At 41.4% G+C, this 25,199-nt stretch overlaps 2 protein-coding genes across 8 annotated transcripts in view; both read left to right on the top strand.

The window, feature by feature from the left end:
- Positions 1-1,226, top strand: part of TAF1 (TATA-box binding protein associated factor 1) — a 29,671-nt gene extending 28,445 nt beyond the window's left edge. For all 4 annotated transcript variants that reach the window (XM_027465210.3, XM_027465209.3, XM_027465208.3 and 1 more), the window contains one exon: positions 275-1,226. In XM_027465210.3, coding sequence (XP_027321011.1) covers positions 275-491 — 217 coding nt within the window. In that variant the 3' untranslated portion in view covers positions 492-1,226. The remainder of the gene's footprint in view (positions 1-274) is intronic.
- Positions 1,227-1,560: 334 nt separating this feature from the next.
- OGT (O-linked N-acetylglucosamine (GlcNAc) transferase) lies at positions 1,561-25,193 on the top strand. 4 transcript variants are annotated; one of them, XM_038184162.2, is made up of 22 exons: positions 1,561-1,785; positions 5,140-5,290; positions 6,311-6,554; positions 7,693-7,761; positions 10,724-10,840; positions 12,260-12,339; positions 13,560-13,755; positions 13,943-14,083; positions 14,329-14,429; positions 14,627-14,780; positions 14,881-14,982; positions 15,212-15,391; positions 16,624-16,782; positions 18,089-18,178; positions 19,059-19,184; positions 20,167-20,337; positions 20,469-20,585; positions 20,676-20,843; positions 22,158-22,310; positions 23,000-23,252; positions 23,440-23,563; positions 24,152-25,193. In XM_038184162.2, the coding sequence occupies exons 1-22, from the start codon at positions 1,749-1,751 to the stop codon at positions 24,324-24,326; spliced, it is 3,108 nt and encodes a 1,035-aa protein (XP_038040090.1). In that variant the 5' UTR covers positions 1,561-1,748; the 3' UTR covers positions 24,327-25,193. The 4 variants fall into 4 exon arrangements, with proteins under 4 accessions (XP_038040090.1, XP_027321014.1, XP_038040092.1 ...); XM_027465213.3 differs by having other exon boundaries at positions 5,110-5,290; XM_038184164.2 differs by lacking the exons at positions 1,561-1,785; positions 5,140-5,290 and having other exon boundaries at positions 6,474-6,554; positions 7,693-9,525.
- Positions 25,194-25,199: the final 6 nt, after the last annotated feature.

The raw sequence follows: 25,199 nt of genomic DNA, 5'->3' as shown, positions 1-25,199 counted from the left end.
AGTAATGGTGACAGATGGAAGGTTTTGGAGCAATCAGTTGCATTTCCTACCCTGAGTATATCAAAGTGGGGTGAGAATGCCAGGAGATAATTGTTTTGTCAGAACTGGTTTTTATTTTTAAAAACTGGCCATTGACAGAATTAAAGTAGGCAGTGGTTCCAGGTGTTCCACAAGGACCTGAGGCCAGGGACCTTTTACAGAAGTTAGATAGAAGTTAAATGGAGAATTGCTGATATGAAATTATGGTGTAATAAGTGTATATCGTTTCTTCTAGCTATGGCAGCTATGAAGAACCAGACCCAAAATCCAACACAAGAGATACTAGCTTCAGCAGTATCGGAGGATACGAGATCTCTGAAGAAGAGGAAGAAGAGGAGGAACAGCGTTGTGGACCAAGCGTATTAAGTCAGGTCCATCTGTCTGAGGATGAGGAAGACAGTGAAGATTTCCATTCCATTGCAGGAGACAGTGACTTGGACTCAGATGAATAACCTAAGGAAAATCCTTTTCCCTGAGATGACGGTCATCTCAGGCTGCTCTTGGCTCCAATGTTTATATTGTCCCAGTTTGGTACAAGGAGCAATGTGGTGCAGACTGTGTTAACAAGAAGTAGCCTTTTTATATATTTTAATCAGTTACAGAACGTGAGGCTGAGTAAGTATGTGGTGAAGAATGATCTTTATATAAGCACGTCCTGCTGAAGTACTGGGTTGTGCCCTTTCATAGTTCCAGAATCCAGATGAAGACTTCATGAATTTGGTCTTCATTTTTAATAATGTAAAATAATTTATCATAAAAACTAGCCTGTTGAATTCATGCATTGTTCATCGGGGGAAAAAAATGGTTGCTCTGAGTAAAATTCCTGCTGTTGTTTTGATAAACAATTGCAAAACATTTCTTGTATCTTAAAGGGAAAGCTTTTGTTTGGGAGCACAATACGGACGCGCTAACAGCTTATCCCAGGCTGGTTTTGGTAATTGCTAAACCGCCTTGAGTGCTTCAGTGAACAGCTGCCCTATTTTTTTTTTTTGTAAGTTGCAATTAGTCCCAGAAATCAGACTTTGCTAATTCGAGTCTTCAGCACTTTTCGGGCTACTTGCGTGCCCAAAATAGCTCTCAGTGCATGATTCCCGGGAGCCAGCCTCCTTATTTTTAGCCCTCCCAAAACAAAGACCGTGTACAGAGCCGGCTCGGGCCATGTAAATAAAAACTCCAGACGCTCTCAAGCTTCGCTCCTTTTATTATTGTGACACCTCCTAACACCCCTCGGGGCTGTTGGGGCTGGGGCAGGGGCGCGGAGCCCCCCGCCCCCCCCTCAGGGCTCCCCTCAGGGCGGGCGGCGGCCCTGAGGCGCCCCGGCCTCGCCTTCCCGGCGTGCCCCGCCCGCGCGCAGGCGCAGTGCGGCCGCGTTTGTCGCAATGGCCCCGCGCGGAAGGATACGCGGGCGTCCAACCTCCCCTCGCGTCTCTCTCCCCGCCCTCCCCTCGCTGCCTGCCTGAGGGGCGGAAGGAGACGGAGGCGGTTCCTGCGGGATCCCTCCGCCGCGCGGCGCGCGGACTCTTTGAGGCGGGGAGCTAGGTCCGGCCGCCGCCATTCGGCTGGCCGCCGCCGCCAGCGCCATTTCGGGAGCCGCCGCCTCAGCGCGCCGCCCGCCCCCGGGGCGCAGCCCGGGCCCCGCTCCGCCCGGTGCCGCCTCACCGGCACCCCCCCTCTCCTCGCTAGAGCCTCGCCGCCAGAGCCTCGCCGCCATGGCGACCTCCGTGGGGAACGTGGCGGACAGCACAGGTACGGGCCGCGCTCGGGGCCGCCCCGCCGGGCCGGGCCCTGCCCTCAGCGGGCACCGCCGGGGCCGCTCCGCCTGCCCGGGGCCGCGCCTGCCTCGGCCGGAGCGCGGCGCTCCCTGCCCGCGGGGGCCGCTCCCGGCGGAACTTTCCAGAAGCGGCCGGCACCCGCCGCCTTTGTGCCCGGCTCGGCCCTCGGGGGGCTGTGGGGGCTCCTCGGGCTGTGCTTACCGGGGGGCTGTGGGGGGCTGTGGGGGGCAGGGACCCGCCCCGAGCTGCTCCCCCCCCGCCCGGGGGCCGCACGCGTGCTGCTGCTGGCGGAGCTGCCCTCTGCCCCCCTCCCCACACACACAGCCGTGCGCTGCCTTGCTGAGGGGGTGAAAGGGCGGCACAGCTTCGCCCTGCGGGTTTTCAGGGTCTCTTCTGGCTGTAAGGGAAGGAAGAGCGTGGAAATCTGGGACAGCGTCTCGGAAAAGCGTTGGGGGGAGCAGGATGTGTGGGGAAAGGGCAGCGGTGCAGCGGCAGGGCTGGGCAGCCAAAAAGAGGCAGGTAACGCGGGGGCAGCTCGGCCGGGGCTGCTGCTCCTGCAGCGCTGGGAGCCCCGAGCTCCTTGAGGAGCTGCGAAGGACGAGCGCCTGCCCGCCGCTGTCACCTGCTCCTTGGCACCAGCACCTCCCGGCTGGGGGCGGCCGCTGCTGCCTGCCTGCAGCTTGCACCCGAGTGGAGAGCTCAGGTGGCTGTGGGGGAGAAAAAGCCTCCTGTGATGCTGCTGTGCGGGTGGTTAATCTGCTGGCCTTCTGTGCGGCTTGCACGCACCGGGCTTGGCCAAGGTCACGGTCAAAGCGTGTAGTGCAGCTAGCATTGGTGCACAAATTCACGCCAGTAAGCCTTGCTAAAGGATTTTTCTGCCTGTGGCTCTTTGCTGCTAGTGCTTTCTTTAGAAATGGGTTCAGTGAGCAGCCACCAGTGGCCACGTTATGGATTCTTTGGGTAGCGTGACTCCTGCTCTGCAGCAGCCTCATTGAAAGTTCAGCTCCTTCGCAACGCAGGGACTGCAGCTGTTTGCTTCCCAGCATCGACTGTGCTTCTCGAGGGGATTTCTGCTAAAATATTTATTCGGAGGTAGATGGCTGGATGTTTTATGCCCAGGGATTGATTTGCTTTATCTCCGCTCAGGGGAGCGAGGGAGGGATTGTTTTGGGAAGATATCGATAAACGAGAGAGAATTTTAGTACCCTCGTTTTGTCAGTTCAGCTAGTGATTGTTATTCCCGGGTGCTGGTGTGTTAAATACAGGATTTCTGCAGTGTCCTTGCTCTGTTGCTTGGGGAGCTGCAACTTCAGTTTCACTCTGTGCTCGAGCTGGCCAGGCGTGCTGTTCAGGGAGCAGCTGGAAGTTTCTTTCCAAGTGTTCGTGAGACTCCCAGTCTAAACCTCTATGGGTTTTAGTATTTATTTTTTCGAATTTTTTTTGCTTTAGCACTGAAATTTAATCCCACTATTGATACTTAAAGGAGAAATGACTCTTGCCCATGGGCCACGTGCTTCCTCTGTCCAGCCTGCCCCTGTCTGTGCTGTGGCTGCTGCCGCAGGAGGGAGCAGGAGCAGCAGGGCTGTGTGCTGGGCTTCTGCTGTCAGCCGCCTGCGGCCCTCACAGTGCTGCTGTCACTTCCACACTGAGTACCAGTTATGGCTGTGCATTGCCCTGAAGGTTAACCAGGCTCTGAAGTCCGCTTTTCACTTAGTCTGTGGTTCAGAGAGCTGTGAAGCAAGGTCCTAGAAAGCAGGGATTCACCTGTTTGCAGGTGCTTGGGTAGTAATGTCTCAAGTATCTGACAGTCAGTAGTTTTGTTAGTTCCAGCTTAAAATGAGCCTTTAGTTTATAACACAGAGACAGTATTATGTGCAAAAACAACTTCAGTTGGGTCATGTCATATTTTATTTTTTTTTTAATTTTCAAAACCAGATAGCGCTAAAAGAAGATAAGGAAAATAATTGAAATAATGGCCGTCAATCCTGAGTTCATAAAATGAACTCTAGGTGATAACTCTGAACCTGATGTCTTTGTGATTGTTTTGCCCTCTTTAAGAATTCTCAAAAAGCAGTTTCAGAGGATTCTTGTAGTATGTAACTGCAAAGTTACGTACTCAGATATTGAGGTATTTGCTTTCATTCGGTAGGATTTATTTGTTTCACTGCATCAAAAACAGAGAACTCCCCAGGTGCAGGTGGGAAGTATTGAGGAAACGGAATTAAGTGTCTGCAGAGTACTGGAAATGCTGGACTTCAGAAGGAAAAATAGATACTTGCAGTAATAAAAGCTTTTAATAGCACGACTAAGTGGTATAAAGGCAGAAATTGAAGGCACTTTCTAGGATGAACAGTTGAGGGTTTTTTTCCTCAGGCTGCAGTTGTCTGTATTCTAACACAGAGCTGTCTTGGTAAGACAGTTAACTTGCTTTTCGCACAGGAGGTTGTTATATCTAAAATGGGGTGTTTTATTGAAGTATTTTGTTCTTTGTGAATGTATCTTAAATATTAAAAACGTTTTGTCCCTCCCATTCCAGCTAAGCCTCCTGAAGTAGGAACTGCTTTCCTGTACCCTCTCCTTCTTGTGCTTCCTTCTGTAGGCCCGCAGCGTAACCACTGAAGCTTGTGTTTGTCTCTCACCTGATACCCTTCTCAGGCCAGCACTTTATTCGATGGAGGAATTGTTATTCGTTGTAGATAACGCAGGCAGTATAGAGGTTTAAAGGAATGTTATGCATTACACATTTGTCTTCAAGGGCTTTTACACGATACTGATCTACTGGCATAGCAAAACTTCCTTTTCAAGTCCTTTGAAGTCTTTGTCTGCTGTCCTTCATTTTCCTGTTAATTTTTTAGAACTTTTAATATTACAAAGCACTAGATTTACAGATTTGGGGGGAGGGTAAGGAAATTCCTTGTTCTGTTGCTTGCACTGCTACTGTTATGAACCGAAGTAAAACGTCAGGAATATCTTCAAATGTTTTTCAGGTTCATGGAATGTGGTTGATTTCTGTCTTGTAATAGCTGTGAACATTCGTGTTTCCAGATATTAACTGATGAAGTCATGCGCTTGTACGCACACTGTTAGAAATACCATAGCAGTAGGTGGGAGCCTGAAGAGCTGAGAGCTCAAACTGTCACTTGCTGTAGTGTTTTATGTAATTTCAGACATCTTCATCCTTTAGTTTGAAACACTTTTTTTTTTTCACATTTGTTTTGTTTTTGTTTTGTTTCTTTTGTTTTGTTTCCATTATCTAACTTTTTGTTTTCCCCCCTTAAATGTTTTGGTGATTCTCCAGAACCAACGAAACGTATGCTTTCCTTCCAAGGGTTAGCGGAGTTGGCTCATCGTGAATATCAGGCAGGAGACTTTGAAGCAGCAGAGAGACACTGCATGCAGCTTTGGAGACAAGAGCCTGATAATACTGGTGTGCTTTTATTACTATCATCCATTCACTTCCAGTGCCGCAGATTGGACAGGTAGGAGAATTGAGGGGTTCTGTCAAGTTTTCTTTTGAGTTTGTGCCTGGAATAGCATCGAGCGCAGCTGAAAAAAAAATGCTCATCTAACATTGGCTTTATCTCTGAATGCAAATGCTGACTAACTTCATGGTAGCAGTAAGGACTCGTCAAAAATAATGTGCTTTTTTGAATTCTTCAGGGTAAGAGGAATACCAATGGGAATTGCTAGCTTTGCAACAAACAACAGATCTTGCTGTTACTCTCACTTTTTCATATTGTATGCTTTAACATCAGAGTATCAGCCACACTTGTATGTACCAGAGTTATTTGCACAAGTAAACAAAAGTCTTTATTCCTCTTGCAGCGTGGGGTTTGTTTGTTTATTTTAATTCTAAGACCGATTGTTTGCAGCAGAATGGTATTGCTTAGATAAGGATTCTGTCTTGTGAAGGTTGTCTCTGTGCTCTTTCTGCCTGCCTGCTCCTGACCTTGCATTTTGTCTGTCAAGCATTTTGAATTGTAACTGTTCTAGTGGTAAATCTGTGTGTGTGGGGAAGGAAGTAAAAACTTGAAATCAGGATTTATTCTAGGTAGGTTTCTAGATGAGGTTGCAGTAACAATTCAGATATGGGAAAGTAAAATGGAGGAGGACAGGACAGAATTTTACATCTACACCTGCCTGTTATATCCTGTTTCTTAAAAAGACTGGCAAGTGAATGAAACATTGCTTAGAAAAGTAGCATACAACTGTTGGAAGAGGCTTAGCAGAACATCTGCAATGCTTTCTCCAGCGGCATTGAGCTCAGGCAGGAGAGGAGACTCGAAGCCTACCAGTTGCAACTGAGTTCTCTTTCTTCAGCAGAATCTGACAGAGGAGTAGGAGAGAGGATAGTTTAAACTAGGAGAAGCTAAATCTGTAAATCCAGATTCGTTGGCTGTGGGTTTGGCTTGCTTAAGCATGAACGTTGACTAAATAACTAGGCAAACAGGCGAGCACTGGAAGTCAGGTGTTTTGCTAACTTGTGTAATTTTTTCCAGGTCTGCTCACTTCAGCACTTTGGCTATTAAACAGAATCCGCTGTTGGCCGAAGCCTACTCGAATCTAGGCAATGTGTACAAGGAACGTGGACAGCTACAAGAAGCTATCGAACATTACAGACACGCACTACGCCTCAAACCAGATTTCATTGATGGATATATTAATCTGGCTGCTGCACTGGTAGCCGCAGGAGATATGGAAGGAGCAGTACAGGCATATGTGTCTGCCCTTCAGTACAACCCTGTAAGTAGCACTTCAGACTTGGCTGCTGTGTCACTTTTATGTCTATAAGTGACTGCTACAAAATCATCTGCTGTTCAGATTTGGGGTTATAACTGTTTAAAACTTTTTTTAGTGAAAATAGTGTTAGAGTGCTATCTTCTGATTGTTTTGCATTGTGCTCAAATGGTCTCTGTAGTGGTACTCAGCACAGTGGTGTCTGCTTGCTATTGCAACACGAGTGCCTGTTTTGTCAAAAATCTTTAAAAGGCAGCACTGGTCTGGTGTATACATCCTTTTTCCTTGCAAAAGCAAATGAAAAACTAGTCCAACAAGAGCTTGGCATCTTTTGCTGTATTCTTCAGCCTATGTGAACTCGTCAAATTCACGTTGAGCATTGTGACTAGTAGAGGATGCATTGGTTAGGAGTACCGTAAGATAGTTTTTATTACAAAAGTTGAGTTTTACTTAGGTTAGAAACTGTCTTTGTTAATATTGACACAGCTGTTCTCATTCTCCCTGGTCTTACAATAGACTGCAACTGCAGTATCCAGCAGTATATGCTGTGGTTACAAATGAAAGAAAAAGAGCAAGTGGCAAAGCTTATGGATTAATGGGGGGAAAACAGAGAGGTAAAACTGTTGAGGATGCAGGAAGCAAGGTATAATTTGTATATAATATGTATATAATATGTATAATTTGAGATCTAGGTAAAAGCCATAATGGTAACAGTGTAATTGAATACAGGTTAGCAGTAGTGCTTTAAATAAATAAAATAAAACTGTGTTTCCCCTGCCCCCCCCCCCCCCCCAAAAAAAAAAAAAAAATTAAAAAAGAGGATTCAAATACTTAACATAGGGCACAAGAATTTAAGCTGCTTGTGGGGTCACTTGAACTTCCTGTTCTTTCATATCTCTGTACAGACAAATTGTACGAACTGGTTCCGAATTCCTTCTTGTTGTATTTTTATGGTACTAAAATCAGTCAGATCTGTTGGTTATAATGCTAGGTCATGAAAAAATATTTTGAGTGTGTAATGTATTTACTGGGAATTTACATCGAGCTGTAGAGGACTGGGGAGGTCTGTTGCAGGGCCTGTGTGAAGATCTTTGGGGCATCTGTGAAGTCCCAAAGCTGATGGTATGACTTTGATTTTTTTCAGGACTTGTACTGTGTTCGTAGTGACCTGGGGAACCTGCTCAAAGCCCTGGGTCGCTTGGAAGAAGCCAAGGTAGGTGTTGAGTAGAATACATGTAAACGCCAGTGTTTTGAAAACTTGAACTTTGCACCAAGTCTTCAAATCTGCGTTGATCTACAGACAGTCTGAGAAACTGCTGAAAACTGAAGGCACTGAAACACCCCAGAGTAGTTGCAGGGCAAGATATGGCATGTCCATGTTTAAAAGTTGGTTTAAGTCAAGAAATGGAACATTACCAAGCCTTTCTGCTGAACTAGACTATCCGATACCATTCTGAAGTATTGGGCAGGGGCTCCACCATGCTCTTATCTGGAAATAAGTAACAGTCCTTCAAATCTGAGGCTTGCCTGCTGGTGCCAAGCAGAGAGCCTGTGGTTAGCTCGAGATCCCTGTACGATGCAGGTGCTATTGAAAATGCTGCTCTTCTAAAGTCCTTTGTGGCTTGTAAGTGGAGAAGAAACTTATCCAAATGTTACCTTGTAATATTGGCTTTTAAAGATTTTTATTCTTTTTAACTTTTCCCTTCCCTTGATAGTGGAAGAAAGGCTAGTAAATGATCAATAGCTGCAGTATGCGAACCCCCGAATAACTTTTCTTCATGTCTTCCCTTTTCCCCTCCCTAAAATAAAGAAATCAGAAGGACAAAGCTGGTTTGTTTGGAAATGAACTGATCGAAAGAAAACTTGCTGTAGTGGAAAGGTGGCTTCTAGCAGTCTTGCGTTTCCTAAACTGAGAATTTGAACACCAAGATGAGTTGAAAATTCTTGGCAAGTTAAAACTCGGATTGCACAAAGAAATTGTCTTGTTACAAGCCACCTTACGCGTCCGCGCTGCAGGGGTGAGGAGTGTGGAGAAATCAGAAACACTCTGGACTCCACGTCTGTCGCTCCGAGCCCCACGCGCATGCTAAAAAGTGGAGTGTATGAACAGCGTAGCTGTCTGTTTGGCTGCAGCACCATTGGGGAGGGGCAGGGTCTTTATGGGGTAAGGGGAGCCTAGGTTCAAAGTTGATGATTTTTTTTGATTTCTCCTACCAACTTGGATGCGCCTACCATCCTAGCACAGCGTAACCGATTTGGTCAGATCCAGGTTGGAAACGATTCGTAGTAGCGCTAAGAGTCTGAACAGTCTTTGAGACACTTGGTTCTCAGCCCACCAAGCGGACAGCTAACACGAATTGCACTTCACTGCAGCTTTAGTGTGACTGGTATAGGCCAAGACACTGCGCCTGCCTTAGGTTGCTGACTTCTTTGTTTCAGAGCTCTGGAGACACCTAGTTTGAAAGTGTTATTCCGTTTTGTGAGAACTTAATAAACGAGGAAAAACATCTTGAGTAAATTGCAATGTGTTTCTTTGGTTATCAGTCCATTTGAAAGATCAAGCCAGCAAGTTCCTTACAGTTTGAACTAAAATTTAATTTCTTTGTAGATATTTCAGAGCCTTTCTTCCAAAAAAAAAGTCCCTGCTGTATGCAATTGCCCTGATTAACCCTCTCCCTTCTGCATGTCTCCCTTGTTACAGACAGATTGTCCTCATTCCCATGTGTTAAGACATATCCAAAAAAATTGCAATTGCTTTGTTGAACTTTTACTAATGATCTTGTTTTATTTTCTCTCTTGTTTTTGGTTTTTCACCACTGATATTGTATTTAGAAGGTTTCAGGTGGGTGAAACCTCCTATTCCATGCGTAAGGTGCCTCGCTGAAGGGAGCTCGAGGCCTGGATCTAGGGCAGACACACACCTCCTCCTCCTCTTCCAGCAAGGAACGCACCGAAAAGTCACATGATGAGAAATATGGTAACGGGTTTGTAACTGCCACAGCAAAACCATTTGCCTCCATGCCTGAATCTTCTGTCTTGTGGCTTCAGAAACAGCTTAAAATATTTAATTACAAGCAAGTAATGTAAGAATGTTTTATACTAGTAGCCACAAATTCTTTCAAAGAAATAAAGTAAAAGTAAATTAAAATATTTTTTTAAAGAAGTAATTGGAGATAGTTAATAGTAAAAGCTTCTAACTCTTCTGGTTGTTCATTTTTTTCCTTTTTTCTTCTTTGTTTGGATTGCAGCGTTCTGCTCTTCTGATGATGCGCTGTGATCCTGCAGTAGCGCAAAGGCTGCGCAGCGGTAACGCGCATTGCGTGCGATTAAGCCCTCGCGAACGGTTGACTGGATGATTAATCTCGGGTTGGGTGCCTGCCCAAGCTCCAGGCGCTGGCCTTTTGGACACAATTGGGTTGTAACGCTTTTAGACTCCAGACATCAAATTTAACGTGCGAGTTTTTGTGTGGGCCTGTCTGGTAGATTAATGATTCTGGTTGGCCGTTCGCTGCACCTAGGGCGATGAATCTAGCAAAGCAGTTCGCAGCGATAGCGTGGCGCCGTGCTGGTTAGGATGCGCAGCGACTTCTCGCGCTTGCATTACAGGGACCTAAACCTTCATGCAATCCTGTCATTTGAGGTTTTGAAGCTGTAGCTCATGGAATGTCTCCGGAGCACCTGGGATGGGGTGTGCCATCTCACTTAACAAGGACGACTAAAAGCTGAAAATAAGCTACATCTTTTTCAGTAGTCTTTTTGATTTTCAGAGTGATTTCTATCCTGTTTAGGATTCGTCACAATTTAATCATTTTATTTCTTAGCTGAGTAGTTTTTGCATAGTAGTTTTTTTTGGTTTTATGCACATCGAGACAGATACTTCCTCTGAACTACGTGAATTATTTTGAAGAGGATTTTTCTGGTGACCTGTTGTCTAAAAGCATGTTAACCTGTTATCAGCATAACTGAAAAATGGTGGGCTTGCACCTGGGTTTTGGTTTGCGCTGGCGCAGGATCAACAGCAGTTTGCAGCGCATTAGTTTTGGCGCAAGCTAGCCTATACTGCAGGGTCACTTTTGGCTGGTTAGAGAATGCATACTAACAATTGTTTTCTCTCATTTTTTTCTTTTTACAAATATTCCCCTTCCCTTGTATCTCTCTTCTTTAACTGTTCCAAGGCCTGTTACTTAAAAGCAATTGAGACTCAACCAAACTTTGCAGTGGCATGGAGTAATCTTGGCTGTGTTTTCAATGCCCAAGGAGAAATCTGGCTTGCGATTCATCACTTTGAAAAGGTAACTGTCTAAGCCAGTCAGCTTCACTGCTAGATTTTAATGCAGAGGCAGTTAATTGTCTGCTTATGGATGAGTACTTTGGTAGGTAAAAAACATATTGTGATCAGCAGAATTTCTTATAATCCTGTTGACGTCCTGTGTTAATAATTTACTTCGTGATGTTTCAGACTGCCTGTATGCCACTAAAGAGATATGTTTAGAATTGCCCTAAGGACTTCACACACATGTCAAAGATAAGAAATTCATTAAGTTGCTTTACAGTCCTTTACCAGAATAGAATTTTTACAAGTACAGTTTGGGAATAATGTTTTATGTGTGTTTTTTTTTGTTTGTTTTTTGTTTTTTCCTTTTGTATGTAAAAAGGAGAAACAATTCTGATTAAAACCATTTTTTGTAGCAGTTTTTATTTCAGGTCTTCTTAACTTTCCTATGAGTAACTGAGGAGAACAGTTTTAAGTGACACTCATTCTTCTCCAGGATTATTTTTCACCACTGTTGTTTCAGACTTTTCTAGATCTTTGTCATTAGACAATGATTTAGAGTAAGATCTAATACCTTTTAGTTAGCATCTGAATTCAATTTGTATTCCTCTGAAGTTCTAACATGACCTAAAACCACGTTTAAGATGTGGTGGACAGTTTCTTCCTGGTATTCTTGACTCGGATCTACAAAACTAATTTTAACTGCTTGTTTTTTGTTCCTATATCTAGTAAATGATAATTAACAAGTATCTTAATCTGGAAATAATGGTTCCCGTGGGAAAGACTGTAGGAGTGTGGCTTTCCAAATACACATCTGTAGCTTATTACTGCAGAGTGAAAATGTTTTTTGTTAGTCAAATGGTTACATTTTTTTTCCCTATACACACAATGTATTTGCTTTCTTCTTGTTCCTGTGAGATTGGCTCTATTTTTACCTTAGGATCTATTTCCTAAATTTTAAAAATAGGTCTCATTTTGCAGTAGATAAGGGACGTAGATAATTTTTTTTTTTTATGGTTTTTCTTCCCTAAAAATAAATAACAGCATAGCAAGGGTGGGCAGGAGACTTAAGTGTGATCAACCTAACATGAAATAAATGTTTAACATTTTATTCTGCAGTAGTCACAACTGATGTCAGTTACTTTCTATTCTAATACGCATGAATTTGAGGGAACTAGGTCATGGCTTAGGTAAGCAAATGAATGATCTGAAGGTAGCGTATTTTGTCCCTTCTTCAGATAAGTAACTTCAGTCTTCTATGATTGATTTGTATAACTTAAGTTTTCCTTACTAGGTTGTTGATCGTCTTAGGTGCTTACAGATTAAGTTTGACAGGCTTTAAAAATAAATCATGTGTATATACATAAACAAAAACTAACTTCAGGTATCATAGAGAGAACTTTTGTGCTAATGCTCAAAACTTTAAAAATACTTCCAGGCTGTAACGCTTGACCCAAACTTTTTGGATGCTTATATCAATCTGGGAAATGTCCTGAAGGAAGCAAGGATATTTGACAGGTAAGCAGATAAGTAGAATCACTCTGTTGGTGTACATATCATACATGCCAAGTGTCAGACATACCAAGATATAGGTTAGGTTCCTGATGTAAAATCTCTTTGGGCAGACATAGTGAAAACATGTGCCATGAGCTGAGAAAGTAAACGCCTTTGGAAAGCTGGATACTGGAATTAAAAATAAATAAACCCTGTGGAATGTATTCCCTTGTTGCTTTCCTGTACTTAATTCTAATTTTTAAGATTTTACTACTGAAGGTGTAGACAAAAATAGATTTGAAATAAAGTCAGGAGAAGAGTGAGGAGAAGGTATGTGAGGAAAGGCATGAAACTACCATTTTCACTATGTGTTTCTAGACCTCTGATCTGCAGGTGTTTCTAAAATTTCCCTTTATGTAGGACAAGCTAAAATGCTGAATTCCAGTTTGGCATCTGGCTGAATATTCTGTATCTGTTGTGTCCACAATGTGTTATTGCATGCGGTTGTAGTAGTATGTTTGCTGTCGTTTGGAGTTAACTTGTTTCGAGACCTTTAATCTGTACAATGAATCTTACGTCTGTTTCTGGAAGAAGATCCAGGCTGTGGTGTTTCTATGCAGTGTACAGTATTGCATCTGTTGACTTGTTTGAGTAGCAGCCTGGGAAAAGTATGGGATCAGTTCCTTGGAATACTCCAAAAAAGCATTGCAAAAGCACGAAATTCTTGCTTTTCATGTTCCTCTATAGAATAAATCATTGCAGAATATTTTTTGAATAAAACTTTAATTTCGCAAATGAAGAAAAGGTCACAAGTGTTCTAGTATATACAGATACAGGCCATATTAAAATAGTTCTGAAGAGGAGTACTGCACATCTCTTTGGCTGAAGTCCGTTTCAGACAGTAGCTGTCTCGTGTGGAGCAGTGAATGCTGATTATTAACACAGTTTTGGAACTCAGGTTGTTTAACTAAAAAGAACAAAGTCTGTCTTCTAGCCTGCCAGTCATTACAAAATTGAGCATAGTTTTAAAATGTCATGCATAATAATTCATTCCTTGATTGGCTTTTTGATTCAGGCAGTACTTATCTGTGTTTCCAGTAACATCTTGCAGAACAGGGACGTGGGTTTTGTGTTCATGGTGGTATCTATCCCTTGAAGGTTTTCATTGTGCATGTTTTTATGATGAGATAAATATGACTGCTGCTCCACGGATGATTGTTTACCTTCTTTTTCTTGTTTTACAGAGCTGTAGCAGCTTATCTACGAGCCTTGAGTTTGAGTCCAAATCATGCAGTTGTGCACGGCAACCTTGCTTGTGTGTATTATGAGCAAGGACTGATAGACCTAGCAATAGACACCTACAGGAGGGCTATTGAACTACAACCCCACTTCCCTGATGCCTATTGTAACTTGGCCAATGCCTTGAAGGAGAAAGGCAGTGTAAGGAGTGCTTTTTTTTCCTTATTTATGTTTTTTTTAAGTTATTTAATATCCATCAGGATAATAGCCAGGAAATATCCTCCTTGAACCTGTTCAAGTGATTGTATAATAACTTCTTATAAACAGTGCTGTTACAATAAATTTTACGGTATCAACAGTTGCTTTTTTATTCTTTTCCCCTTTGAAGGTGGCTGAAGCAGAAGAATGCTACAATACAGCTCTTCGACTTTGTCCCACTCATGCAGATTCTCTCAACAATCTAGCGAACATCAAACGGGAGCAGGGGAACATTGAGGAAGCTGTCCGCCTTTACCGCAAGGCTCTTGAGGTACAGTTGAATGTGGTCGGGAGGTGGGGAATTAAAGCTGAGAACATGTAATATGACGTATGGGTTTTAGGTATTTTTTGGTGTTTTTTTTTTTTTTTTCCATCTCTTAATCATAAGCAGAGGAAATTCTGCTCAGAGACCTGAGTCCTAAAATGAAGAGTAAGAAATGCACAGGAATTTCCGCTGTTATGGTAGAATTTGGGGATTTGAAAGCCTGATTATGCTTTTATTTTTTTCCTCTCCAGGTGTTTCCAGAGTTTGCTGCTGCACATTCAAATTTAGCGAGTGTTCTGCAACAGCAAGGAAAGTTACAGGAAGCTCTGATGCATTACAAAGAGGCTATTAGGTAAATGGATACTTCTAGTAATAGTCCCAGTGTTCCATAACAGGAAAGTGCCATAGATCTGTACAGGATGTGGCTTACAGTAGCGTATTTAAATTCAGATAGTTGCTTTGCAAACCCGAAAGTGTGGCTATGAGTATGTTTCCTGAATGGAGGAGAAGCTTTTATTGTTCATAACGTATGTTATCTTGATTTCTCAGAATCAGCCCCACATTTGCAGATGCTTATTCTAATATGGGAAATACTTTGAAGGAAATGCAGGATGTTCAAGGAGCTCTACAGTGCTATACCCGTGCCATTCAGATAAACCCAGCTTTTGCTGATGCCCATAGCAACCTGGCATCTATTCACAAGGTAACACATGTGAATGAATCACTCTTTGAATACGGTGGGGCATTGTGGGTACTTAACCTGAATGTGTTGGTATCTACTGACTCATTCCTTGTCTTTACAGGATTCAGGGAATATACCAGAAGCCATTGCCTCCTACCGCACTGCTCTGAAACTGAAACCTGACTTCCCTGATGCCTACTGTAACTTAGCCCACTGTTTGCAGGTGAGAGAGGAGAGACATTGGTCATAATTCTCGAGATTCCTCTGTATCAAGTACAAAGCTTGATCACCTCAACTAAAGACTACATAAGCATAGTGAAAGAGTAAACAAGTCTTAAATCAGAAGACTGTCCAGTTACCAACAGTAATTACTGAAGGTGTTGCTTCCATTTTGGGGAGAAGCATTGGTCTCAGCTTCTTGAAATAATCTTTTTTAATTTTACCTTTTCTAGATCGTGTGTGACTGGACAGATTATGATGAAAGAATGAAGAAGCTGGTTAGCATTGTGGCTGATCAGCTGGAGAAAAACAGACTGCCTTCTGTCCACCCTCATCACAGCATGCTGTATCCCCTTTCTCACAGTTTTAGGAAGGCTATTGCTGAGAGACATGGAAATCTGTGCTTGGACAAGGTAGGAGGTTTTATAAAGGCCTGTTCTGACTGGAGTATTTTTGTCTGTTCTTATCAAAAATCTAATACGTAGTTAGTATTAGCCTTTGTAAGGCTTACTAGTCAATGACCTGTGGAGATGCAGAATGAATAAACGATTGTTTCCCTAACAGTAAAATAGATCCAGGCAGCTGTGTGATAGTATTTCCTGAAATCTGCTCCTTTCCAGCATCTGTAGGGCTTGGTACCTGACCTTGCCTCTTATGTTCCTTGCTGGAACATGCAAGCTTTTTGTTTGCTTGTCTCTGGGATTTCCAAATGCACTCACCTTCATGGTGGCAGCAGTGTTCCGGGGTCGATGCATCTCAAATAGAAGTATTAGATTTTTTCATTTTTTTTATTCTGCTCTGGGGTACTTTGTGTGCAGTAACGTATTTTTTTCCAAAGTTTCTTTCATTAAACATGTCTTCTTTTCTTGTAAAGACTTAACTATGCTATTTCCACAAAACTGCACAGCACCTCAAGCTGCCAAGAGTGTCATTGCAGTTGATGGCAAATTCTTTGATTAAAATAATGTAGCTTGTTTTCCCTTTGAATCAGAGGGTCACAGCTGTTGGCAGTTTTGATTGTTGAAACAGACTGCGTGAGCAGGTTGCCAGTTATAATGGAAAATGCTGTCAGCCAGTGGAAGGGTCCAGTTAGCATGAGAGATTGTACGGATATGAAACCTTAGAAGATAATGTACTTTTAAACTGGCTTGAATTTAGGGTCTCTGCAGCCTCATAATCTTGCCAGAGATAGTGGTTACAAACTGATGCCTGGGGAAGATGGTGAGCATAGCAAAAAGCTTGCCTTGATGTTTCACAGGAACGCTGTTCTGGTTACAAGCAGTTTGTGGTTCAAGAGCGAAATGATAGTAGTGGTGTGGCATCATTATGTTTAATAATCAGGGAGGAGTACTTCAGAATGCGCAGAGGGTAGAAAGGCAGAAATGTTAATAATTTTCAGCAGTCGTGTCTGTCTTTATTTGCCTAAACATAGGCACATGACATCTTGTAACCCAGTTTGTGAAAATTGCACTTGGCTGCAGTGGAACATACGTAATGCAGGTTTGAAATAGCAGATGCTCATAGCCCACTTAAATGCTGGATAAAACTAATTTTAAAAACGTGTTTTTTTTTTTTTTTTGTCTACGTTTAGCATTTGGGTTTTATTCCTGGGTTTATAAACATTTATGTTACATTTTCTTGACAGATTAATGTTCTTCACAAGCCACCATATGAGCATCCTAAGGATCTGAAGGCCAGTGAAGGTCGACTTCGTATTGGCTATGTGAGCTCTGATTTTGGAAACCATCCAACATCACACCTAATGCAGTCAATCCCAGGCATGCATAACCCAGACAAATTTGAGGTAAAAATCTAAATGCTGAAGCTTTTAAAGTACAGCTGAAATAGGCACCTTCTTTTCCTTGGTGCAGGCAGATAAATTAGGGAAGGGCAAATCTTTTGTTGGTAGTATGTGTTGGTTAGTGATCATCTTTTTCATGGGATGGGAGAGTTCTGCAGCCTAACAATTCTTCTTTTTACAAGATAATGTGTTATTTAGAAGGTAGGAATTAACCATCCATAGAATTACTGCGGGTAGGATTCAAAGGCCATGGGAAATTATTTTTTATTTTCTTTTTATTTAAGCTTCATCTATTGTTCTTTTAATAGATGTGTTTCAACATCAAGCTACTGCCTTGTTACTTCAGAGTTACAGACATGCATCCATTTTGTGTTAACTCTGCATTGCAAATGCTTTACAAGCAGTATTTTTTCTCCTTTTCCCTGTGTCCTCTCTACTTTTTCCTGGTCACACAGTCTATGTAGTCTGAGATCCTTGTGATGAAGCCGCATGCTTGATTTATCAGAAGTGTCACTATGAAGCAGTTTTCTTCCATGAAACAATCAAATTAGCGGTCTGAGTTATCTGTGGGGCGGAGGGAATGTACCACTTCCCCTTCAATTAGCCTGAGAGCAGCCTTTCTTGTTCTAGATTTGTAAAGCTCTGCAGACCTTAATATAAATAATAAAAGCTTATCTGCTGTCTTAGTAAAACCATGCTTTTGTCTTCCAAGGTAACCAACTCTCTGCATGTTGGTTCTGTTTTGTCTATAGCTTATAAAGATTTAAAATGAAGATTTTGAATTTCTTGGATACATTTGCAGTTTCTTAAATGGAGAGGACTATTCACTTTTTAAATAATCTGCTAAAAAAATTTCCCACGACTTAACTTTCCTGTTCAAACTGAGTTATAATTACATGATTCTCACTGGTTACAAATTCAAAGATGTCTTGTAAAAGGCATTTTTAGAGAATTGAATGCTCAAATTCATTTATTAAAATTGCTTGATTTGGCATTGGTGAGAATTTTGTATGTTTGTTTATGCAAGATGTAGTGCATTATGCTTGTCCCAGAACTATGTAGAGCTGAGGCCTGGTGCTAATACGTTCAATGCCCTTTTTTTCTTTACTTCTTTCTCAACTGGTATCTGCCACACAAATATAATGTAGTTTGTCTGGAACTAGATACAATTTTACTTACATAATTAAAAACTACAGTACCATATGTTTATAGCAAAATTACTTTGTTGTGAAATAACTTTCCAATAAGAGCTTTATAGCAAAGGTATAAATTATTGCAGGTACTCAGTTTGTGATGCCTTCTCTTCTAGGTATTCTGTTATGCCCTGAGTCCTGATGATGGTACAAACTTCCGTGTAAAAGTGATGGCTGAAGCAAATCATTTCATTGACTTATCTCAGGTGAGCTTTCTGATGCTCTTAGCAAACCTAAAGGAAGAGAGATCAGCCTACAGGTTAAGATTTTAGCAGCAAGGACTTCTTGAATTAGGCCAACACTAGTTGTAAGAATTTGGGGGTTTGTAGATGTATTGGCATTATGCCTAACCTGGGATACAGGGATACAGCCTTATCACCTGTGTTATATTATTAAAAATTAATATTAAACAATATTGAGTAGCTTTTACATTAGGTCTTAAAATAATGGTCATACCTGAATGTCATGGATAAATCAAGACACCACAACTGCAAATATATTTAAGCTTGCTTAAGGTTACTTTACCCAAGTAAAGTGGGGCAGAGGCTTGCCTGATGGAGGGACTTCTTTCCCCTTGTATCAGAAGCTTGTATTTGTTTTTTGTTTAGGTTTTTGTGAAAAATGTGATAGGGATTTCAGTATACACGGAAGTTGTTACGTTATCTCAAGATAACTGACAGTAACCTAAAGCAACTTGGGATTTATGTATATGGAATAATATATATAAACTATATGATGGATAAAACCTGTACATAGTTTTTAAACACTTCATATTGTTCAGGATCTGCTCTCATAAATAAAGATGCTACATTGATATTAGCAGAACCGTTTTTTTGATGGGTTTGGCAGAGTTGAGATTTTCCTGTTTGTTGTTTGTCTATAGCAAAATCATGTTTTGCCTTGTTACAACAGTTTTGGTGTTTTCTTTTGTTTAGAATGAGTTGAGGATTTATGCCTCTGTAAAACCAAGAGTGACAAAACTTATGTCTCACCAAATTATGCATTTGACATTTATCCATTGGTATACCAATGACTAATTGCATTTGTTATTGAAAGCACAAATAAGTTTGTTTATTTATTCTTCAGATACCATGTAATGGAAAAGCAGCAGACCGCATCCATCAGGATGGGATACACATTCTCATTAACATGAATGGCTACACCAAAGGAGCCCGAAATGAATTATTCGCTTTGAGACCAGCACCTATTCAGGTAACTAAGTTGAAGAGGACTGTATCTCCAAAAACAAACAAACAAACAAAAAAACACTGATTCTTAGTAGGAGTGTCTCTTTTTTTTTTTTTCTTCATTTCTCTCTTCTCTGGCAGAGTGGAAAAAATGAAAGCTCGTGTTTGATCACTGTCAGAGATCTGGGGACACTCAAGTGTGTAATAATGCAAGTACAATTTAGAACAGGTTGGACGGAGACTTTGTTGATTGTAATCACAGTGAGAGAATATTCAGACAGCGTCTACCCATTCTGTTTCCCTGTTCTCTACAAAGTGAATGCAGAGATGCAACCTTTATACTCTTTCCTCACTTTTTCCCCCCCTGAAAAACGTTAATATTTTGATGTTGAGTTGAATAAAATGTTAACAAGGCCAGGTATTCGTCCCTCCTGGGGTGTTACAGGATGAACTTAAGGATGGTCTCCTTAAGTAGCTTGCTAATCACCACAGTTCCAAAAGGGATTCAAATAGTGAATGCGACAATATGGAGAGATGTCTCTTGGAGTCTAAAGGAGTGGTATTGTCACAGAAGCGGGGAGTTGGAGTCAATCACAGACTATTTGCTTTCTAGTTGAAAGAAGTGTTGTTTTAGTTAGGATAAAATTTTTAGCTAGACCTCTTGAATATTAATAATTTGAATATTGCATTATTAAAGGGGAGAGACTTTTTGAGGATTAGCAAATGTGAGACAAATAGGATTGTTTGTGTTGAAGCACTGTGATTTGTTTTTTTTCCCCTGTGCTTCACGTGCAGTTGACTGTGTCCCAAAAGAGAACTCTAATTCTGTAAGGTTCCTGTTTACAGCTTTCTTGTATTGATGAAAACAAGGAAAAAGGTGTCTGAAACATTTGCAAAAATGAGTTGAGATCTGAGCTTAACTTACCATGTGGTGATTTTAACTTGCTTTATTTTGGCAGTGCACCTGGGACTGAAGTCTTGCTTTTTTATTTTTATTTTTTTTTTAGGCAATGTGGTTAGGGTATCCTGGAACCAGTGGGGCATTGTTCATGGATTACATCATTACGGATAAAGAAACTTCTCCAGTTGAGGTAGCTGAGCAGTATTCAGAGAAACTAGCTTACATGCCAAACACTTTCTTTATTGGAGACCATGCCAACATGTTCCCCCATCTGAAGGTATGTAGGAAAGTAGAGAGGGCAAGAAAAGCTGGTGTTGGTAGCTGTTGTTTTCCATCAGCTGTTGTGATAAAATGACGTATTTGGTAAGGGATCCTGTAACTGTTTTATTTGTTTTTTGTTTTCAACAGAAAAAAGCAGTCATTGATTTCAAGTCCAATGGTCACATTTACGATAACAGAATTGTTTTGAATGGTATTGACTTGAAGGCTTTCCTTGACAGCCTCCCCGATGTCAAGATTGTTAAGGTGAGAGCTATGCCTGTTTGTGTTCTATCTTAGACACAGAAGCTATTATTTTCTCTGATGCTTATAGTTTTTTGTTTTTTTTTTTCATAGATGAAGTGTCCTGATAGCGGAGACAATGCAGACAGCAATGCTGCCCTCAGTATGCCAGTCATTCCTATGAATACAATTGCGGAAGCTGTGATTGAGATGATTAATCGTGGACAAATTCAGATAACTATCAACGGATTCAACATTAGTAACGGACTAGCAACTACTCAGGTGAGGCACTTCAAGACATTCCTCTTGGGTTTTATAATACCATCTGCGTATTTTAACATAACAAGGAACAAAAAACCTCCAAGCAAATGCCTGTCTTCTGTCATGTCGATTTGTTTAGTTCTCATACTGAAGGAAAGTCCAGATGTGTTTAAGCCACAGATGTTCTGGAAGATGATCTTTCCCCAAAAATAGAGGGGTTATATCAACAGGTATCTGAAGTCCAAAACAATTTAATTTTGTTGAGTAGAAGAGATTAAAGATTGTCAGTTGTATAGAACTTGAAGGCAAGACGTGATTATTCCCTGTAGCTTAAAGGGTGTTTACAAGGTGTTGTTCAGTTTTGTTTTTCCTATCAAAAGATTTTATTTGGTTATATAGGCCAAGTTATTTCATTGTAATTCAACAGTGCTTATTGAGCTACTTTTTATATCTTTCTGAACTATGCACTGTGCCACCACCTCTCAGTGCTTACAGCTCCTGGGATTTGAGTGAAAGTGACAATTGTTATTTTTGTTCAAAATCTCTAACCTTGTAGAGCATTTTTCCTTTTTTTAAAAAACACCAAGTTTGGACATTGACATAACTTCTTGTGATTTGTGAATTTCCTTCAGTTTAGTTTTTTGGTACTGGAAGGAACAAGCTATAAGCTTCCTAGTGCGGTCACAAGCGTTCTATATAAGCATACAGCTGAAATATGGCTCCTTGTATGTTTTTGCGGTAAAATGCACCTTTATCCATCCTGGCTAATCAGAACTAAGTCCAAAGGAGCTGGTTGTTTCCTTGTCAGCCAGTTCTTTATAGTCTCACAGTTACGTACTAGCCTGCATCTTTGATCTTAATCGTCTTTTTTCTATCTGTTCTATTATGCCTATTGTCTCTTATTCAAAACAAAAAATCTTTTGCTTCTTAAATACTGTTTTCTTCTTCTTCCTTGAAGTCTTGATTTCATTTTTAGTCTCAAGGCAGTGAAGGGACCTTAAGGAGGGGAAGAGTCCATGTGTAATGCCTCTTTAGATGCTGGTTCTTTACAATTACTTGGAATTTCAGAGAGACATAGCCAGGGCATGAAAATGCCAAGCGTTTTATTCCTTGGTGGTTGCAACATCATGGCAGTCACAAGCATGTTACATGTACCAGTTAAATTCTTGTTCTGGGTAAGTAGACAATTTTGTTTTCATAGAAGAAGCCAAAGATATGCTTGTAGTAAGTTATGATGCCAACACATTGCACTGTGCCTCAGAAAGATTCCATAGAGCATAAGCTTGTTTCTTGTGATTTCAGCGTTCAAGTAGCCTTTTCTCTTTTCCAATTTAGATTAACAACAAAGCAGCAACTGGAGAAGAAGTTCCACGAACTATAATTGTTACTACCCGTTCTCAATATGGCTTGCCAGAGGATGCTGTTGTATACTGCAACTTTAATCAGCTGTATAAGATTGACCCTTCCACTTTACAGATGTGGGCTAATGTGAGTGTCTGTGTATCTGATACGAAGACTGAGGTTGGACCTCTGGAACATAGCAGTTCTACTGTTAAAATCAAGAGAAATGTCATGCAAGTTAAAAGTTCAACTGTTTTGTGGAAAATACTGACCTGGAGCCATTTGAATCCTTACAGTGCTCATGTTACAGGGCTTGGCATTAACAGGATATAGATATTTTTTATTTTTATTTTTTTTAGTTTGATTTAAAATCACATCTGTTCTTCTAGTCAGTGAGAATTAAATCTTGGACAGCGTAAGTGTGCTGGTACTCCATTGAGAAGTAATCCTGGTCTTTTCTAGCCTGCATATTTAAGTTAGAGCTGGCCTTGGCAGTGTGGAAGTACATTGCAGAGAGTTCTTCGAGGGGTATTTTATATTCCAGAGTGTGAGCCTATGAATAAATGGTATAACCAATTTCAAGACTTATTCTTCAAGTACTACTTTGTGAAGTATTGCTCAGAGTTGCTGTATGTTTCAGCAGTATTTGGAATAGAATGCCATTCCACTCCAAATCGTAATTTGTTTTTTCCTTGCTCTGTTATCTCAGAAGATTCAAATGTTGAATGATGGTGTCTTTTACTTCACTTTGATATGTGGCAATTCATTGCCATTACCCAGGAAGAGAAAGGTCTCTGACAGAACTGTTTGTATTTTCTTCTTGGTTATTTTTACAGATCCTAAAAAGAGTTCCAAACAGTGTGCTGTGGCTGCTACGTTTCCCGGCTGTAGGAGAACCCAATATTCAGCAGTATGCACAAAACTTGGGTCTTTCCCAAAACCGAATCATCTTTTCTCCTGTTGCCCCCAAAGAAGAACACGTGAGGAGGGGGCAATTGGCTGATGTTTGTCTAGACACTCCGCTTTGCAACGGGCACACAACTGGGATGGATGTCCTGTGGGCTGGGACTCCTATGGTCACTATGCCAGGTAACGCAAGGGGGAACCTAGACAGGGCGGATAAATTTGATCGTGATTTATGATTTAACAATAACAGCTAGCTGGCCTGAGGGATTTTCTCGTTTCCTCTTCTGGAGGCAGAAGGAAAGTAATACTCAGTAGCGTGTTACTTGATAAGCTGATTTCTTTCATCTTTTTTGTTTGTTTGTTTTTACAGGTGAAACGCTTGCATCCCGAGTTGCTGCCTCCCAGCTTACTTGCCTTGGTTGTCTTGAGCTCATTGCAAAAAGTAGGCAGGAATATGAAGATATAGCTGTGAAACTGGGAACTGATCTGGAATAGTAAGTGACCTTGTACCATGTAACGTGGTAACATCAGGAATATAAAGCGCTGTCGTTGGGCACAGCGCTGAGCCTTACCAATAATCTTGCAGGTACTTTAATGTTTAAAATAACAAGGCAATTCTCATCTAGAGGTCTCTTGTGCAGTTAACTTGGCTTCTGCTGTTACAGTAAATTCAATAGTGCTCCAATTAGGCTGAGGAACAGTGCTGCCTACTCTGAAGAAATTGCGCAAGTGCAGGCTCTTACCTGATAAGAAGTGCAAGAGTTCACTTATTGTTCTTTTTAAATTGAAGATTAGGCAGTCTGAAGATTAGTCAGTTTGTCATTTAAAGGTAAAATTGTGCAGTAAAACGTTCCTGCAGTATAGATAATGCGACAGGTTAATCTATTAATGTCACAGCTCTTTTGAAGTGGTAATGCCAGTGTGATCAGAGGCAGTGAGGGGGTGAAATGGCAGTGTGAACTTGGTGGAAGTTGGAGAGTAGATATTTTTGAAACAGTTGTACTGGCAGTTACAGGTTTGCTGAAATAGATTTAAAAATAGTGTTTGAAACTGCTCATGACTGACTTTAACTCTTTTTGTAGCCTGAAAAAAATCCGTGGCAAAGTCTGGAAGCAGAGAATATCCAGTCCTTTGTTCAACACCAAGCAGTACACAATGGACCTGGAGCGGCTTTATCTTCAGATGTGGGATCACTATGCTGCCGGCAACAAACCAGACCACATGATAAAGCCAGTAGAGGCCAGTGAATCTGCATGAAGAGACTGTCTGTACGCCCACCCAGAACTCTCCAGGAACTGAGCCTCTCAAACACTTCTACAGAGATGATGAGCTAAAAACTGTGCATTTCTACTTAATCTGCCTGGTACTCTGTGGCTGAAGTGATACATGATGGTGATTAGAGCACAGCCAGACTTACTTCTTGCATGATAGGGAAAGACTCTATAGAGCCTGGGATCCTTTTATTCCATGAGGAATTTGAGTGGGATTGAGCCGTGTACATGTGAACCTGTATGTATGAGAGATGTAGTGATTGGTGGGGAAGCTTGAACTGCCCGACCAGTTATGATTTCAGGGATTGATTCAATCTGCTGATGAATCTCTCCTCTTATGCGGATTGGGAACTGGAGCTTTTTAACATTTGATTTTGGGGTACTCCTGTTGGCATACGTGTGGTTCTCCCATGACAAGATTTCCAGCTAGCGAGTGTTGCTCCCTGCGTTAAATTCTAAACTGTGCGGACTGAAAGGGCATATTTGCTGGTGTAGTCTTTTTTTATAGGTTTTATAAACCACTTGAGCCTATATCAGCCTTTTAATGTTTGACCTCTGTTTTGGAGCTCTCTGTAATGTGTTGGTTTAGATAAGGACTTTGGGTTTTTTGTTTCGTTTTTAAGCTTCTCCAATAACTCAGCTAATTGGCTTCATGATGGCAGCTCCTGTTCTGTTTGAAAACCAAATTCGATTTGAAATTAATCCTCCCCACAAGTGTTTGAGGTAAACACAAACTGGTGCCAAATACAGATCTTTCAGGAATGATGTTTAATTATGTATAGAGGCGCAGTCCTAGGTACTGTAGCAAAGACTTTAAACAAAAAATAAAGCTTTGGTTTGCCAGTTTGACTGATTTGAC

Source organism: Anas platyrhynchos, chromosome 10 (genome assembly GCF_047663525.1).
Source record: "Anas platyrhynchos isolate ZD024472 breed Pekin duck chromosome 10, IASCAAS_PekinDuck_T2T, whole genome shotgun sequence".
NCBI lineage: Eukaryota > Metazoa > Chordata > Aves > Anseriformes > Anatidae > Anas > Anas platyrhynchos.
The sequence above is the reverse complement of the archived record's forward strand: the minus strand, read 5'-3'. Positions and strand labels throughout refer to the sequence as shown.

What these genes read in the sequence shown, in the direction of transcription:
- OGT (XM_027465213.3), top strand. Translation starts at nt 1,749, where the DNA reads ATGGCGACCTCCGTGGGGAACGTGGCGGACAGCACAG. An exon ending in GAAGCAAGGATATTTGACAG is followed by an intron (nt 12,340 to 13,559) that starts GTAAGCAGATAA and finishes CTTGTTTTACAG; the next exon opens with AGCTGTAGCAGCTTATCTAC. An exon ending in CTGGGAACTGATCTGGAATA is followed by an intron (nt 23,564 to 24,151) that starts GTAAGTGACCTT and finishes CTCTTTTTGTAG; the next exon opens with CCTGAAAAAAATCCGTGGCA.